This window comes from Pseudophryne corroboree, chromosome 3, assembly GCF_028390025.1.
Source record: "Pseudophryne corroboree isolate aPseCor3 chromosome 3, aPseCor3.hap2, whole genome shotgun sequence".
NCBI classification, from domain to species: domain Eukaryota; kingdom Metazoa; phylum Chordata; class Amphibia; order Anura; family Myobatrachidae; genus Pseudophryne; species Pseudophryne corroboree.
Window position 1 is genome coordinate 508,620,662 of NC_086446.1, and position 17,450 is coordinate 508,638,111.

A 17,450-nucleotide genomic window follows, 5' to 3' on the forward strand; every position below is an offset into this window, starting at 1 on the left:
TGTGTCGGTAGTGTGTAATAAAGTTTTACTATCAAGGTGTGTGTGTCCTGTTTTTATTTGGGTATTTTTTTCCCAGTAGTACTACAGGTACCAGCGGGCCCGTTTTTCTCCCGCATGCTGGTACTTGTGGTTCTCCAAGTACCAGCTTGCGGGGGAGGCTTGCTGGGACTTGTAGTACTACTGGAAAAAACAATATCTTTTTATTATCACAAAAGGCTATCAGCCCCCCCATCCGCAGCCCATTGGATGGGGGGGGACAGCCTCGGGCTTCACCCCTGGCCCTTGGGTGGCTGGGGGGGGGGACCCCTTGATTGAAGGGGTCCCCACTCCCCCAGGGTACCCCGGCCAGGGGTGACTAGTTGGATATTTGATGCCACGGCCGCAGGGCACGGCATAAAAGTGACCCCCGGCTGTGGCATTATCTGTCCAGCTAGTGGAGCCCGATGCTGGTGTTAAAAATACGGGGGACCCCTACTCTTTTTGTCCCCCGTATTTTTGGCACCAGCACCAGGCGCAGAGCCCGGTGCTGGTTTTAAAAATACGGGGGATCCCTGGCCAATTTTCCCCCGGATTTTTAGAACCAGGACCAGCTCGATGAGCCCGAGGCTGGTTATGCTTTGGAGGGGGGACCCCACACCATTTTTTTTTTCGGGTTTTTCCCCGTTTTTTACCGTTTTTTAAAATCGCGGCAAAATCCGCCAAATTGGCCGATTTTCGCCCGCGATTCTGGCGAATCCGTTTTTCATTGAATATGGTGAATTCCGGCAGGCACCTGCCGGAATTCACCTGGCGAATTGAGTCGGAAAAAAAAACGGCGAAAAAAATTGCCGCAATTCGCCGTGAATTGCATATACCTCTATGTCTTTTTTAAAGGAAGATAGTAGGTGGAGCTGGTGTCCAAACTGATTGTAAATGTAATATGCTAATGTGCACATTTCTTCGAAGCACAGTCTAATGGGCTTGCCGCCTACAGAGCCCTTTCAACTTATTGACTATTGCTTTCCCTCCTGTAACTTTTACATTTCTTTTATTTGTTTGTTGATAATTTATATTACATGTAAAATTCTAAAAGACCGGATAAAATAGAGATGATGCAGAAAAGAAATAAGGGTAGGTAAAATAAAATGTTCATTTTGTACGATTAGAAGTAAATCAAATCTTGGTTATGAATGATCACAATAGAGTATGACTTCAACTTCAGACTTTATGCTGTGATTTTCAGCTATTTATTTGCCCTTGGATATGACACTACTCAGTTGGACTCTGCATGGGTTTCATCCAATCAGCCAATTTGTGTAAAAGGGATTCAGTCAATTTACCTCCAATCAAAATCCCGACGGTCGAAATTCCGACAGCAATTGACCGACGGTCAAAATCCCAACGAGGTCAAAATCCCGACATGGACAAAATACAGACATTTAAAATATCGGCACGGTTAAAATGACGACAGGTCAAAATGCCGACATAATTTTTTAATTGAAACCGACTTGTTCATACTTTACCATCCCAGTGGACCTGGAGGGGGAATATAATAGTGTGCTGAGCGCAGCGAGGCACCATGACCGAAGCATGGCGAGCGCAGCGAGCCATGCGAGGGGACGTGGTACACTTATATGGTGTCCATGTCGACATACACACCGAAAACCCCCAATGAAAAATGCATATCGGTATTTTGACCTGTCGGCATTTTACATGTCGTTATTTTGACCTTGTCGGTATTTTAAATGTCGGTATTTTGTCCATGTCGGGATTTTGACCTTGTCGGGATTTTGACTGTCGGTCAATTGCTGTCGGGATTTTGATTGGAGGTATTTCATACAGATCCCGTGTCAAATCCTAGACAACAAATTCCCAGGATAGAAATACATGACTGAAAAGCACAGATGTAAGCCACAAAGATAAAGCAATGCAGTTCCTAATTGTTTCAGGATGTAATGTACAAGCCTTTGAATTAAAATTTCTGAAGGTGTAAACTCTTATAATATGGCTTCTTTACATCCACCCAAAGTAAAAAAATAAATAAAACTTGTGCTTGCTTATCTGATAAGATATGTAGTCTTACATGCCACCAAACGCTTGTGTATTACTGTACTTACCTGTTCTTCCTTGGTGTACAGCTGAAAGCACTCGTCCAGTGTACAGCTCTGCTGCTGGTGGTCCAGTTGCTGATTCCTCACAGATTCATCATCCTGCACTACTTCTTCCTGTATATTCCCGAACAGTCTTAAAGAGGGTGAGAGGATGATATATTTCAGTACAAATATAGCAACAGAAATAGAAATGTTGCAGTACACAAGACAACCGTTAGGTGTCAGGCACTAAAAGAGAAGCTATGGATAAAACGGTCACTGCTGGAAACAACAGCAAGCTGCACTAACATTCTCTATATGATCATTAAAGAGTTAAAAAAGAAAATTGAGACTTTGAAAATACAGCCTGGTTCCTTCTACAATGGGTTAATAAAGCTCTATTCCCATTACCCATTTCCCGGATTTATGTTTGCCATTTTTATTTCTGGTAATACACACATTGACTTTTGAATGTTTAGAGAATGACATAACCTTTGATGTACTGAATTCTTTCCCTCTATTCGTGTTCTACCTCTCCCATCAGACACCCCCCGCAACATAACTAATATGTTTTACATTTTCCTTTGCGTATTTGTTTATGACCAGGCACGTTAACCTTGTATGTCAGATTTTTTACTGTGGTGTATTAATGACATGGTATAAAAAAAATAAAAAAAATTACAAAATTAAAAAAACAACAACAACAACAACACACACACACACACACACACACACACACACACACACACACACATTAGTATGTATCAGAAAAAGTACTTTCTGAAATATTCGCACATATCCTCAAATCAAAGCGACACTGCTGTTTTTCATGAATGGCCTTCTTACCGCTCTTTTGTTTTAGGGTCCCATTCTATTGCCAGCTTTACATGGGGTGGCCCTCCTGTTCCACAGAGTTGCAGAGCCCTATTAAAAAAGGAGATCACATATAACATGCTGAACATATAACAAGTGCAATGTAAATTGCGCAATCTACTAACATGGAAACCAAAGTACTTCTGGCTCCACCTGCTTCCTATGTACAGCATGATACAAGATGGTCAGTAACTTCCTATCACACTCGTATTCCTTCAGTATATGGACCACTTACAAAGAAGTTTATACTGTAACATTTATCATTTTCAATCACCCTCAATTCCCTCCATTGTACTCAGTCAGTGTCCAAGAGCTCAGATACAGTCAGGGCCACTTGATTCTCCTTTAAGCAGGAGAGATCCAATAAAGCTGCTATAAATTATATATATATATATATATATATATATATATATATATATATATACACACACATATATATATATATATATATATATATATATATATATATATATATATACACACACACACACACACATACATATACATACACACTGCTCAAAAAAAAATAAAGGGATTACTTAAACAACACAATGTAACTCCAAGTCAATCACACTTCTGTGAAATCAAACTGCCCACTTAGGAAGCAACACTGATTGACAATCTATTTCACATGCTGTTGTGCAAATGGAATAGACAACAGGTGGGAATTATAGGCAATTAGCAAGACACCCCCAATAGAGGAGTTGTTCTGCAGGTGGTGCCCACAGACCACTTCTCAGCTCCTATGCTTTCTGGCTGATGTTTTGGTCACTTTTGAAAGCTGGTGGTGATTTCACTCTAGTGGTAGCATGAGATGGAGTCTACAACCCACACAAGTGGCTCAGGTAGTGCAGCTCATCCAGGATGGCACATCAATGCGAGCTGTGGCAAGAAGGTTTGCTGTGTCTGTCAGCGTAGTGTCCAGATTATGGAGGCGCTACCAGGAGACAGGCCAGTACATAAGGAGACGTGGAGGAGGCCGTAGGAGGGCAACAACCCAGCAGCAGGACCGCTACCTCCGCCTTTGTGCAAAGGGGAACAGGAGGAGCACTGCCAGAGCCCTGCAAAATGACCTCCAGCAAGCCACAAATGTGCATGTGTCTACTCAAACGATCAGAAACAGACTCCATGAGGGTGGTATGAGGGCCCGACGTCCACAGGTGGGGGTTGTACTTACAGCCCAACACCGTGCAGGACGTTTGGCATTTGCCAGAGAACACCAAGATTGGCAAATTCGCCACTGGCGTCCTGTGCTCTTCACATATGAAAGCAGGTTCTCACTGAGCACATGTGACAGACGTGACAGAGTCTGGAGATGCCAAGGAGAACATTCTGCTGCCTGCAACATCCTCCAGCATGACCGGTTTGACAGTGGGTCAGTAATGGTGTGGGGTGGCTTTTCTTTGGGGGGCCGCACAGCCCTCCATGTGCTCACCAGAGGTAGCCTGACTGCCATTAGGTACCGAGGATGAGATCCTCAGACCCCTTATGAGATCATATGCTGGTGCGGTTGGCCCTGGGTTCCTCCTAATGCAAGACAATGCTAGACCACATGTGGCTGGAGTGTGTCAGCAGTTCCTGCAAGACGAAGGCATTGATGCTATGGACTGGCCCGCCCGTTCCCCAGACCTGAATCCAATTGAGCACATCTGGGACATCATGTCTCGGCTCCATCCACCAACGCCACGTTGCACCACAGACTGTCCAGGAGTTGGCAGATGCTTTAGTCCAGGTCTGGAAGGAGATCCCTCAGGAGACCATCCGCCACCTCATCAGGAGCATGCCCAGGTGTTGTAGGGAGGTCATACAGGCACGTGGAGGCCACACACACTACTGAGCCTCATTTTGACTTGTTTTAAGGACATTACATCAAAGTTGGATCAGCCTGTAGTGTGTTTTTCCACTTTAATTTTGAGTGCGACTCCAAATCCAGACCTCCATGGGTTAATAAATTTGATTTCCATTGATAATTTTTGTGTGATTTTGTTGTCAGCACATTCAACTATGTAAAGAACAAAGTATTTAATAAGAATATTCCATTCATTCAGATCTAGGATGTGTTATTTTAGTGTCCCTTTATTTTTTTGAGCAGTATATATATATATATATATATATATAAATATAAATAAAATTAGGATTTTAATTACCTACCGGTAAATCCTTTTCTCGAAGTCCATAAGGGATATTGGGGGAGACTTAGTACAATGGGTAAGGATGGGGTCCAAAAAAGCCAGTGCACTTTCAATTTTCTTCAGTGGGTGTGATGGCTCCTCCCCTACATGCCCCCTCCCACGGGCAGTTATAGGTAAAAACGTGCCCGAAGGAGAAAGGACATATATGAGAGAAGGAAATATGACAACAAAGAGTGGTGAGATTTATAAACCAGCACACCACGAACATACAACCAGCAACGGCTGGAAACAACAAGAGCAACAGCTGAACGGGTAACCACATAAAAGAGAACCTGCAGAAAAGTCACCGCACTGAGGCGGGTGCCCAATATCCCTTATAGACTACGAGAAAAGGATTTACCTCTAGCATCCATAAGGGATATTGGGGGAGACTTAGTACGATGGGGATGTCCCAAAGCTTCCAGAATGGGCGAAAATGTGCGGAGACTGCAGCAGCACCGCCTGCCCAAACTGGGTATCCTCTTTAGCCAGGGTATCAAACTTGTAGAACTTAACAAAAGTGTTCTTCCCCAACCAGGTAGCAGCTCGGCATAGTTGCAAGGCCGAGACTCCCCGTGCAGCCACCCAGGAAGGGCCCACGGATCTCATAGAGTGGGCCTTCAGAGACTTAGGAACAGGTAAGGCTGCCGACACATAGGCCTGTTGGATAGTAAGCCTAATCCAACGAGCAATGGACTGCTTCAAAGTAGGACAACCCTTTTTCTGCGCATCATAGAGCACGAATAAGGAATCCCTCTTTCTGATCTGAGCTGTTCGCCTGACAATGCCTCCGGAGGAGCAGAAGAACCAGAACCAGACGGAACCACAATAGGTTGATTCAGGTGAAACGCGGAGACAACCTTCGGCAGGAACTGCAGTCTAGTCCGGAGCTCCGCTCTGAGCTCGTAAAAGACCAAGTAGGGACTTTTATACGATAAGGCCCCCAATTCTGAGACACGTCTAGCAGAAGCCAGGGCCAGTAACATCACAGTCTTCCACGTGAGGTACTTGTCTTCTACTGTCATCAGAGGTTCCAACCAGGAGGACTGCAGAAATGTCAGCACCACATTCAAATCCCAGGGTACCATAGGCAGCACAAAGGGAGGCTGTATGTGGAGTACCCCTTGCAAGAAGGTCTGAATTTCTGGCAACATCTGCCAATTTCTTCTGGAAGAAAATGGAAAGAGCTGAAATCTGGACCTTAAGGGAACCCAGACGTAAGCCCTTATCCACACCAGCCTGCAGGAAATGCAAGAAGCGTCCCAAGTGGAACTCTGCAGCTGGATACGTGCGTTCCTCGCACCATAGACATATCTCCGCCAGATATGATAGTGTTTTGACGTCACAGGTTTCCTGGCCTGAACCATGGTAGCAATAACCTTCTTGGAAAGGCCCTTGCGAGCTAGGATGTTCCACTCAACCTCCATGCCGTCAAACGAAGTCGCCGTAAGTCCGGATAGATGAACGGTCCTTGTTGAAGAAGATCTCTTCTGAGAGGTAGAGGCCAAGGGTCTTCTACGGACATGTTCAGAAGATCCGCGTACCACGCCCTCCGAGGCCAATCTGGGGCAATCAGAATTGCCTGGACTCCCTGATGCGCTTGAGCACCCTTGGGAGCAACGGAATCAGAGGAAAACAGGTAGACCAGCCGGTAAGGCCAAGGCGACGTCAGTGCATCTACTGCCCTCGCCTGAGGGTCCCTGGTTCGGGAGCAATACCAATGAAGATTCTTGTTGAGACGAGAAGCCATCATGTCTATCTGTGGGCAGCCCCACCGGTGGATGATCTGTTGGTACACCTGCTGGTGGAGACCCCACTCCCCCGGGAGGAGATCGTGACGACTCAGGAAATCCGCTTCCCAGTTGTCCACACCCGGAAGGAAGATTGCAGACATTGCTCTTGCATTACTTTCTGCCCAGAGGAGTATTTTTAACACCTCTCGCATGCAGGCTCTGCTTTTTGTTCCTCCTTGTCGATTGATGTACGCCACTACTGTGGCGATGTCCGACTGTACTTGGATCGCGCGATCCTTGAGCAGAGGAGAGGCCTGAAGCAGAGCATAGTAGATCACCCAAAGTCTCAGAATGATGATCGGAAGGAGGGCAACGTAGGCTGACCTCCTGCCCTGGAACTGTGCCCCTTGGGTGAACGCTTCCTATCCTCTCAGACTCGCATCCATTGTGAGGAGGATCCAATCCAGAAACCCGAAACTCCGGCCTTACAGGAGATTGGAGGATTGCAGCCACCACAGGGGGAAAATCCTGGCTTGAGGCGACAGCCGTATCGTCCGGTGCATCTGAAGATGTGATCCGGACCATTTGCTCAGGAGATCCAGCTGAAAAGTTCTGGCATGGAACCTCCCATATTGGATCGCCTCGTATGAGGCGACCATCTTTCCCAACAATCTTATGCAAAGATGGATGGACACTCGACCATCTCCTTAAGTGTTTTCATCTTGTCTTCTGGTAGGAACACCTTCCGGGCTACAGTATCCAGTAACATCCCCAGGGACAGGAGCCGCTGAGTCGGCTCCAGGTGGGCCTTCTGTAAGTTGAGGATCCACCAATGGTGTGACAGAAGTTGGATAGTGCAGTCAATATGGAGCAGCAAAAGGTCCCTGTATCTTGCTTTTATCAGAAGATCGTCCAGGTAAAGAACAAAGGCCCTCATTCCGAGTTGATCGCTCGCTAGCTACTTTTAGTCGCCGCCCACGGGGGAGTGTATTTTCGCTTTGCAAGTGTGTGAACGCGTGTGCAGCCGAGAGGGACGAAAAAGTTTTTTGCAGTTTCTGAGTAGCTTTGGACTTAATCAGCCCTTGTGATCACTTCAGTCTTTTTGGTCCCGAAATTGACATCAGACACCCGCCCTGCAAACGCTTGGACACGCCTGCGTTTTTCCAAACACTCCCTGAAAACGGTGAGTTGCCACCCACAAACGTCCTCTTCCTGTCAATCTCCTTGCGATCGGCTGTGCGAATGGATTCTTCGTTAAATCCATCGCCCAGCAATTATCCGCTTTGTACCCGTACGACGCGCCTGCGCACTGCGGTGCATACACATGCATAGTAGTAACCTGTTCGCTGCGCTGCAAAAAACGGCAGCGAGCGACCAACTCAGAATGACCCCCAATATTGACTCCCTGGACATGGAGCTGGAACATCATCTCCATCACCTTCGTGAACACCCTTGGAGCTGTGGACAGGCCGAAGGGTAGTGCCTGGAATTGGTAGTGATTGTCCAGCAGGGCAAACCTCAGGTACGCCTGATAAGGCGGCCAAATCGGAATATGGAGACAGGCGTCCTTGATATCCAAGGAAACCATGAATTCCTGGTCTTCCAGGCCCGCAATCACTGCTCGCAAGTGTTCCATTTTAAACTTGAACACCTTCAGGTAAGGGTTCAAGGATTTTAGATTCAAAATGGGCCTTACCGAACCATCTGGTTTCGGCACCACAAACGGGTTGGAGCAATAACCCTTGCCTTGTTGTGGAATTGGTACTGGAACAATGACTTGGGACTGGGCCAACTGTAAGATGGCCTGTTGCAACGTAACCCGCATATCCTCCAAAGCTGGTAAGCTTGATTTGGAAAATTGTTGGGGAGGAGCACTGTCGAACTCCAGCTTGTAGCCTTGAGAAACGAGATCCCTGACCCAGGTATCTTGGCAGGAAGTCTCCCAGATGCGGCTGAAGTGACGCAGTTGAGCTCCCACCTCGAGATCCCCTCGTGGTGGGTGGACACCGTCATGCTGAGGCCTTAGTGGAAGCAGAACTGGTGGATTGTTCCCGAGAGCTGGTGCTAGCAGGTTTTCTTGACTTACCTCTGGTGAATCTAGCCGCATTGGTGTCACCTCTGACCTTAGAGCGAAATCTATTAGATCGAAACGACTGAACAGACGGCCCCGGATAGGAGCGTCTCGCCGGCGGGGCCCCAGAGGGGAGAAACGTGGATTTCCCAGCCGTAACTTTGGAAATCCATGTATCCAACTAAACCCCAAAGAGCCATTCCCCTGAAAAGGGGAGGGGTTCCACACTGCATTTGTATTCCGCGTCCGCTATCCACTGACGCAACCACAAGGCCCTGCGCACCGACACTGTCATGGCAGAAGTCCTAACATTAATATTACTCATCTACTTAAGCGAATCACACCAGGACGCGTGTAGTGTACTGAATGTGCTTAGGGAGGGTCACCATAGTGACTAGAGGCATAGCCCTGGAGAGGCCATTCTGAATTTTAGTGACCCAGGAATGAATGGCATGGGTCATCCAGCAACCCGCAATGACCGGTGTTTGCGAGACACCCGCTGCCACGTAAAATAGATTTGAGCGTGGCTTCTATTTTCCTATCCCCAGGATCCTTTATGGTAAAGAAGCCTGGGGCAGGCAGCACCACCTTTTTGGACAGGCAAGAGACTGACACATCAACCCCCGGGGGTTCCTCCCAAAATTTCCTACCTTCAGGAGCAAATGGGATAGTGCGCAAAAACTTTTTTGACACTTGAAATTTTTTGTCTGGATTTTTCCAGGCCAGCTGGAATAGGTGATCTAACTCTGCGGAATCAGGGAAAGTGGCATCAGGCTGGTTTTGTGTAAATAAAAACTACTGCTGTGAGGCAGTGTCCTCTAGAGGGAGCTTTAACACGTCCCGAACAGCCATAATTAGGGGTTCAATACCTTGAGCAGAATCAGGATCCCCACTAATGGGGTCTAAGTCCTCCCCATCCTTCTGTACATCATCTGTGTCAGATAGTAGAGCATGCAAACCACGCTTTTGTGGCCCTGCATGAGAGGAGGGGGCTGTGTAACATCTGCCCGAGCAGCTAAATCTGCAACAGCTTGTTGTAGTAGCTAAGTTTTCTACACATTAGCAGTGATTAGTGATGACACATCAGACATCATACTTTTAAGAGACAGCCATGTGGGCTCTGAACACTCTCCCCCAACCTCTTCACTGAGTTGTGAAGATTGGCTGCATTTGTCACCTGAAACAGAAGCAGATGACAATGGAGAGAATCTGGTGTGGCATATACTGCACAGTTTTTGTTTACCCATGTTTCACAGTAAACACAATAACATACACATACACACAGACAGTAATATTAGCAAGCCTGTCCTACTGTATGTGAGAGGAGACACAGAGAGAGAAGGACACCAGCACACCAGCCCCAGTGAGGTTGTCAGCTTACTATATCACAGTAAACACTAAGAAATTCTGTCCTACAGAGAACGCAGATAGTGTACAATAGCGGCTCTCCCCCTTTGCTACACCCTGTATCAGTTTTCCAGCGTGTCTTGTGAGGCAGGAAGCGCTGTGTGTGCGCTGTCTGTGGCTGCATTAAGCAGAGGAATGTGCCAAAATGCCTCTGGTCCCGCTCTGAGGTAGCTCCGCCCCCCCAATGGCGCAGGAGCTACAGTGACTATTTATACTGGTAATGTCTCAGTTTTGCTTAAAAACATCACACAAGGGCCTTTTGGGGTACCTACCCTCAATCTCCCCCCCACTACCTTATCTAAAGGGAACCGTATCTTATTAATCAAATTGGCAGCCGCCGCTAAAAAAAAAAAAAGATCCTCTCCCAATGAATTTCTACTGACCCAGTCTCCATTCCATTACTTCACCCTAGACTTTCGCATCTTTTTCACTTAGATTGGACCAACACCACGTTACAAAAAGAAAAGTTAACGGAGAAGCATTTTAATATATGGCTCCCGTATGTTGGTAGTCTCTTCCCATTAATTAAGGAAGCTTTACGGAAGTGTTTTAGGACACCAGGTGGTATAATTTAGAAGTCCTTGACTCCGGTGCTCCCTTCTGAGTCACTTCTAATCAGGGACATACCAGTATATTGCACCTGTATACCTAGATAAGCTTTTTCTTTGACGTACCATTCTGTGTATATTTTGATCAAAGTTTGGTTTCTATCTCTCCTTTTGTCTGCTGTAAAATACTGCTGGTACATTTTATTTTTGTCATATTTAGCTGTACTGTATACATAAATTGTATGTTACTGATTCCTCCTGTCAATAAAAACTTTTGAAAAAAAACAAACAAACAAACAAACAAACAGCCACACAAGTGCTAGTACAAGCAATTTATAGCCAGTCTACATGGGGGGCTCTAGCAGGACCCCCCCAGGAGGGTCCCGTATGCCACGCCCGTGTTCAGCCTCACTTTGAACTGGGGGCGCCCCTAGTGGGGCCCCTTGGTTTCTATTTACCACAGACGTCACCTTCAAGCAGTGTTGGGGGTGTGCGGCTGTGACAGCCAAGGCGCAGTGCCCCGCTGAACAACAACCCCTCAGGACGGTGGTCCTGCAGCGGGGAAGCGGGGCTCTGCACCTTGCAAAGGCCGGTGACCGCTTCCCCCCCAACTCCCATTATGCAGGTATGCTGTTGCCCAAACGGTATACCGAAAATAACAAACAAGAAAAATAAATTGAAGAAAACTCTCTGGAGCTCAGAGATGTGCATCCTCTCCTGAGGGCACTTTTTTTCTAAACTGCCTGTGGGAGGGGGCATAGAGGGGAGGAGCCACCACACCCAGTGAAGAAAATTTAAAGTGCACTGGCTCCTTTGGACCCCGTCTATACCCATCATACTAAGTCTCCCCCAATATCCCTTAAGGATGTATATATATATATATATATATATATATATATATATATATATATATATATATATATATATATATATATATATATATATACATACATACATACATACACACACACACAGTATATACAGTAGCAGTTAAAAGTTTGATGGACACCTTCTCATTCAATGGTTTTTATTTATTTAATTATTTTCTGTATTGTAGATTAGTACTGAAGACATCAAAACTATGAAAGAACACATATGGAATTACGTTGTAAAAAAAAAAAAGGGTTAAACAAATCAAAATATGTTTTATATTTTAGATTCCTCAAAGTAGCTCCCAGGGGCAAACGCAGGATTTACTTTGGGGGGTTTCCAAAATTTAAGCTGCCATCTCCGGGGAGATGGCAGCCTAAAATTTTGGTCTTGACAAAGGTTCCATAGAGGAACAAAACGTTGACCCTGACCCTGTAAACTATGGGGTATATTTACTAAAATTCGTATCTGTGTCGATTTGGAGTGTAATTAAACACGAATGACATCGAATGTGTGAATTTGCAACTTTTTGTTTTTTTTTACGCCTCATTTACTAAGCTGTCGTATTTTGATTGTCCTCATTTTTCGATGTCGATGTCATTCGTGTTTTTTAAATGTAGAATGCGGCCGGTGTTTTTGCGGCCGTGTTGGGTCTTTTTTAACGAATGCGTCATTTGTATGTTACGGCAGTGTTTCTCCGTTCCCGGACGCAATTTTTCTCTAACTTTCGTTTTTGTCACTCGTCCGTGATTGGTTTGTTTCCTGATGGAGGAGTGTCTGTGCTCATTACTATAAAACCGCCCCAAACCGACCGAACCTCGTGGGTTTAGCTAGTGAAGAGGTGAGAGGAAGTGATGTTTGGTGTTGGTGAGTAGTTTGAAGTATTTTGTGGTTTGGAGGTGGTTTTTTGCGATTGCTGAGTGCTGTAGTGTGTGTGTGTAAGTAGTCTTGTCATACTTGTTGTGTAATTATTTAAAAGTCTGTTTTTTTTTTTTTTACAAAGACAAAAAAACTAATCAGTCTATTGTCATTGTTTGTGAGTGTGTGTGTGTGTGTGTGTGTGTGTGTGTGTGTGTGTGTGTGTGTGTGTGTGTGTGTGTGTGTGTGTGTGGTGTGTGGTGGAGGAGTGTGTTGTGTGTGTTTTTTTTGTAATTGTTATTCGTTGTTTGTCCTGAATATGTCCCAGTCAGAGGTGAGTGAGGTGGAGGAGGTGAGTGAGGGGGAGGAGGTGAGTGAGGTGGAGGGGGAGTTTGCTGCTGCGGCCTCGAGTGAGAGTGATGGTGCTGTTGCTCCGCAGCCACGCACCACTACAAAGACTGGGCGCAATGTGAAGTTCACCTATGCAGAGAATGTCGCATTGGTGCGGGAGCTGATGAAACATCATCATCAGCTGTTTGGCCATGATGCTGCCAAGGTACCTTCACGCAGGAAGAGTGTTCTGTGGGGGAAGGTAGTAGCGGCAGTTAATAGTGAGGGTGTGGTGAGGAGGACCGAGGACACGTGTCGTAAGCGTTTCTACGATATCAAGCGCCGTGTCAAGGCGAAGATGGCCAAGGAGGCAAAGTCTGCCAGGCAAACAGGGGGTGGTCATCCCTTCAGAGCGTCATATTGTGATTGGGAGGAGCCTGTGCGGTCCCTTATTCCGTCACAGAAGTGGTTGGTGCGACTTATGTCCGGGATTCGGATCGTCCAAGGCAGGATGGTGAGTTTGTGGTACAATATTTATATTATTTTAACATGTGCTTTGTCCTTAGTTGTGTGAAATGTATTGTAGCTGATTCTGTTTGTAAGTGGCTTAATTATTGAAATGTGTTGGTGTTGTTTTTTTTTAGCATAAATAGTTATGTTGTTTCCCTTTGTCTTGTGAAGTTAGCAGTTGTCCTGTCCCTTTTGCAGCATCAAATTTATTTATTTTTAATTTTTTTGTGGTTTTATTTATTTTTTTCATTTAAATGAAGTGTGACTCATGTGTTTTCATGAATGTTTAATACATTTTATTTAATGTTTTTTTGGTTAATGTATGTTGTTGTGGATAGGCCTTTGTGTGCAAGATGTGATTATTGCCGCAGAATAATTTGTAATTTTTTTATGGATAATAATATATTTGCTTATTGTGAGTTATTTGTGGCTCCAATTTTTATGTTTCTAACAGACTAATATTCTTGTTGTGTTAAAGTTCCACGGTTGGTTTTGTAGTTGTATAATATTGTTAATTATGCATCTTAGGGCATCTGCGGCCCTCCAGCTGTTGTGAAACTACATATCCCAGCATGCCCTGACACAGCTTTACCATTCTCTGACAACAAAACTGGGTCAGGGCATGCTGGGATATGTAGTTTCCCAACAGCTGGGGGGCTGCAGTTTGGACATGCCTGCCTTAGGGTATGGATTGTTTGTTGTAATTGGTTCATAATTAAAGTATACACACCCAATGGAGTCAGCCAGAAAAGCATAAGCCAAGTTTAGTTTAATTGTCTTAATGTTCTTCATATGTCCACATCACAATAATGTTTTGGAGTAAATATGTATTCACAATATAATGATCATAAGGTCAAAATTCCTATTTCAACAGTACGAAAGAGAGCCAGCACAGCCAGGACACAAACCCCACTGGCAAGAGATGCGGATGCTGGCGATGCAGGTAAGAATGTTGTGGGTACACATATTCTGTAAACACATAGGGCTCTATTCAAGAAGCAGTTAAAAGAGTGGAGCAGTGAGTCAGTGGAGAAGTTGCCCATGGCAACCAATCAGTGGCTCTGTATAATTTTAAAGTATGCAAATTATAAATGTTACGTTAATGCTGATTGGTTGCCATGGTCAACTTCTCCACTGGCTCACTTCTCCACACTTTTCACTTTTTTATGAATAGACCCCATAGAAAGACAGAATTATAATGTTTATATTATCCCATAGGAACTTCATCATCGCACCGCACTCCACTAAGACGACATTCGCAGGGGTCTGGCAGTCTCCAGAAGATGGGTAGTAAGTGACGCCGTCTTGAGGCGGTAACTACACCCGCATCCTCACCACCACAACGGCGCATCTCAACTGTGTTGGCTCAGCCACCAGAAGCCATTTTGGCCAGTCCACAAAGCGATGAGCCACAATCCCCTCAGCTGGCTGGTGAGTAAACCTTATTTATTTAAATTAAATGCATTTTCCACAGTGTTTTACCAAAAAAAACTAAAGCATACACTCATCCTTGTAGTAAGCAACACCAGCAAACACATGTGGGTAACGTTACTAAGATGGGACTTCTATTTAAGATGTGATGTTGCCCATACCAACCAATCCTATTCTCCCTAACATTAATACAGCACCTTCTCGAATATAATCCCTGCAATGTTATTGGTTGCTATGGACAACATCCCATCTTAAAAACAAATTCAATCTTAGTAATTTGACCCCATGGTAAGCATTATTTCGTGGTACACATCTCAAATTAACAACATGCGCTAAATAGGTGTGGCCACTTATGCCAACCATATTTTTAAGTATATGTTTTTTCACTATAATTGAAAATGTGTACTGGGAAAGACTGACAGCCTTTAACAATGTATGAGTGTATTGTTGTACACATTTAATGTATTCTGTTTTTTGGCCAAAAGGAAGCTTTAAACATAATATGTAAAGGGTGTAATGTAGCATTTTTACATTTCTACGTGTTTGACCATTAAGTTAAGCTCATAGCCCAACATTTACCTTAAAGATTGTTGTAATGAGTAGGGAACCAAAGAAGCCACATTTTTTAAATATAATGTCCAATATAATCATAAGTTTACCCACACTCTATTTATAATTTTCTACATGCATATTAAGAAGTAATGCATGTTGTCGTAAAGCACAATAAAAGCAGAAGCCCAACAGTAACTAAATTGTGGCTGTCTTAAACCCCATACAGATCCAGACATCATGCCCCAGGATACCCAGCAGGAAACTGACTTGCAGCAAACTTTCACACTACACATGCAAGCAGTTGATCCGAACCAGCCAACCACGCCGGCTGACATTACTCCCCCACCCCAAACAACCCCCACCCAACAATTGAGCCCAACACCACCCCAGCCACAAATGGGACAAGACTTTTGGTCCAGTTGGTCCACACAACAGGCCCAACACTATGCCTGTCTGCAAAACCACAGCCAATACCTTGCCAGTCTGCCACATCATCTACCGAGACAGACTGATTGTACAACTTGGCAGAGTGGCCAATAGCATGGAACAAATGAGAGCAGACAACAGCCAAATGATAGGAAGCTTTCAACGCATCATGGACTAACAAAACCGCCAGCAACAAGCCCTCATACAACTAATCCAGAGCAATCAGTTCATCACAGAAAGTATGTCCAGAATAGTCGCCAACAACACAGCCGCAACAACACAACTGACAGCAAGCATCAACAACCTGAGCCAAAACATCAATTTGTTGGCAGCCCAGCAACAAGGCTCAAGCTTGGGGACAACCACCCCTAGCCAGACCCCAATTTCCTCCCCAGTTAGGCGATCAAGCAGAACACGGCCCAATCTGCCAACAGAATCCTCTGCAGCCACCAAAAAAAAAAAAATGAGCAAGCAACAAAAAATACGATTTTACTCACCGGTAAATCTATTTCTCGTAGTCCGTAGTGGATGCTGGGGACTCCGTAAGGACCATGGGAAATAGATGGGCTCCGCAGGTGACTGGGCACTCTAAAGAAAGATTTAGTACTACCTGGTGTGCACTGGCTCCTCCCTCTATGCCCCTCCTCCAGACCTCAGTTAAGGAAACTGTGCCCGGAAGAGCTGACATTATAAGGAAAGGATTTTGGAATCCCGGGTAAGACTCATACCAGCCACACCAATCACACCGTTTAACTTGTGATAAACTGATCCAGTCAACAGTATGAATAACAACAGGGCATCAAACAATGGATGCCAACATAACATAACCCTTTATTAAGCAATAACTATATACACGTATTGCAGAAAGTCCGCACTAGGGACGGGCGCCCAGCATCCACTACGGACTACGAGAAATAGATTTACCGGTGAGTAAAATCTTATTTTCTCTAACGTCCTAGTGGATGCTGGGGACTCCGTAAGGACCATGGGGATTATACCAAAGCTCCCAAACGGGCGGGAGAGTGCGGATGACTCTGCAGCAACGAATGGGCGAACACAAGGTCCTCCTCAGCCAGGGTATCAAACTTGTAGAACTTAGCAAATGTGTTTGTACCCGACCAAGTAGCTGCTCGGCGAAGCTGTAATGCCGAGACCCCTCGGGCAGCCGCCCAAGAAGAGCCCACTTTCCTTGTGGAATGGGCCTTTACAGATTTTGGATGCGGCAATCCAGCCGCAGAATGAGCCTGCTGAATCGTGTTACAGATCCAGCGGGCAATAGTTTGCTTTGAAGCAGGAGCCCCCAACTTGTTGGGGGCGTACAGGATAAACAGCGAGTCAGTTTTCCTGACTCCAGCAGTCCTGGCTACACAGATCTTCAAAGCCCTGACCACATCAAGCAACTTGGAATCCTCCAAGTCCCGAGTAGCCGCAGGCACCACTATAGGTTGGTTCAAATGAAAAGATGACACCACCTTTGGCAGAAATTGTGGACGAGTCTGTAATTCTGCCCTGTCCATGTGGAAAACCAGATAGGGGCTTTTACATGACAAAGCCGCCAATTCTGACACACGCCTAGCCAAAGCTAAGGCCAATAGCATGAC

The 17,450-nt window shown here is 45.3% G+C and overlaps 1 protein-coding gene across 1 annotated transcript in view; it reads right to left on the bottom strand.

Moving 5' to 3' along the window:
• USP43 (ubiquitin specific peptidase 43) overlaps positions 1-17,450 on the bottom strand; it is a 182,606-nt gene that overhangs the window by 18,261 nt on the left and 146,895 nt on the right. The window contains exons 10-11 of the mRNA XM_063961040.1: positions 2,916-2,993; positions 2,097-2,223 (exon numbers count right to left, since the gene is read on the bottom strand). Coding sequence (XP_063817110.1) covers positions 2,097-2,223; positions 2,916-2,993 — 205 coding nt within the window. The remainder of the gene's footprint in view (positions 1-2,096; positions 2,224-2,915; positions 2,994-17,450) is intronic.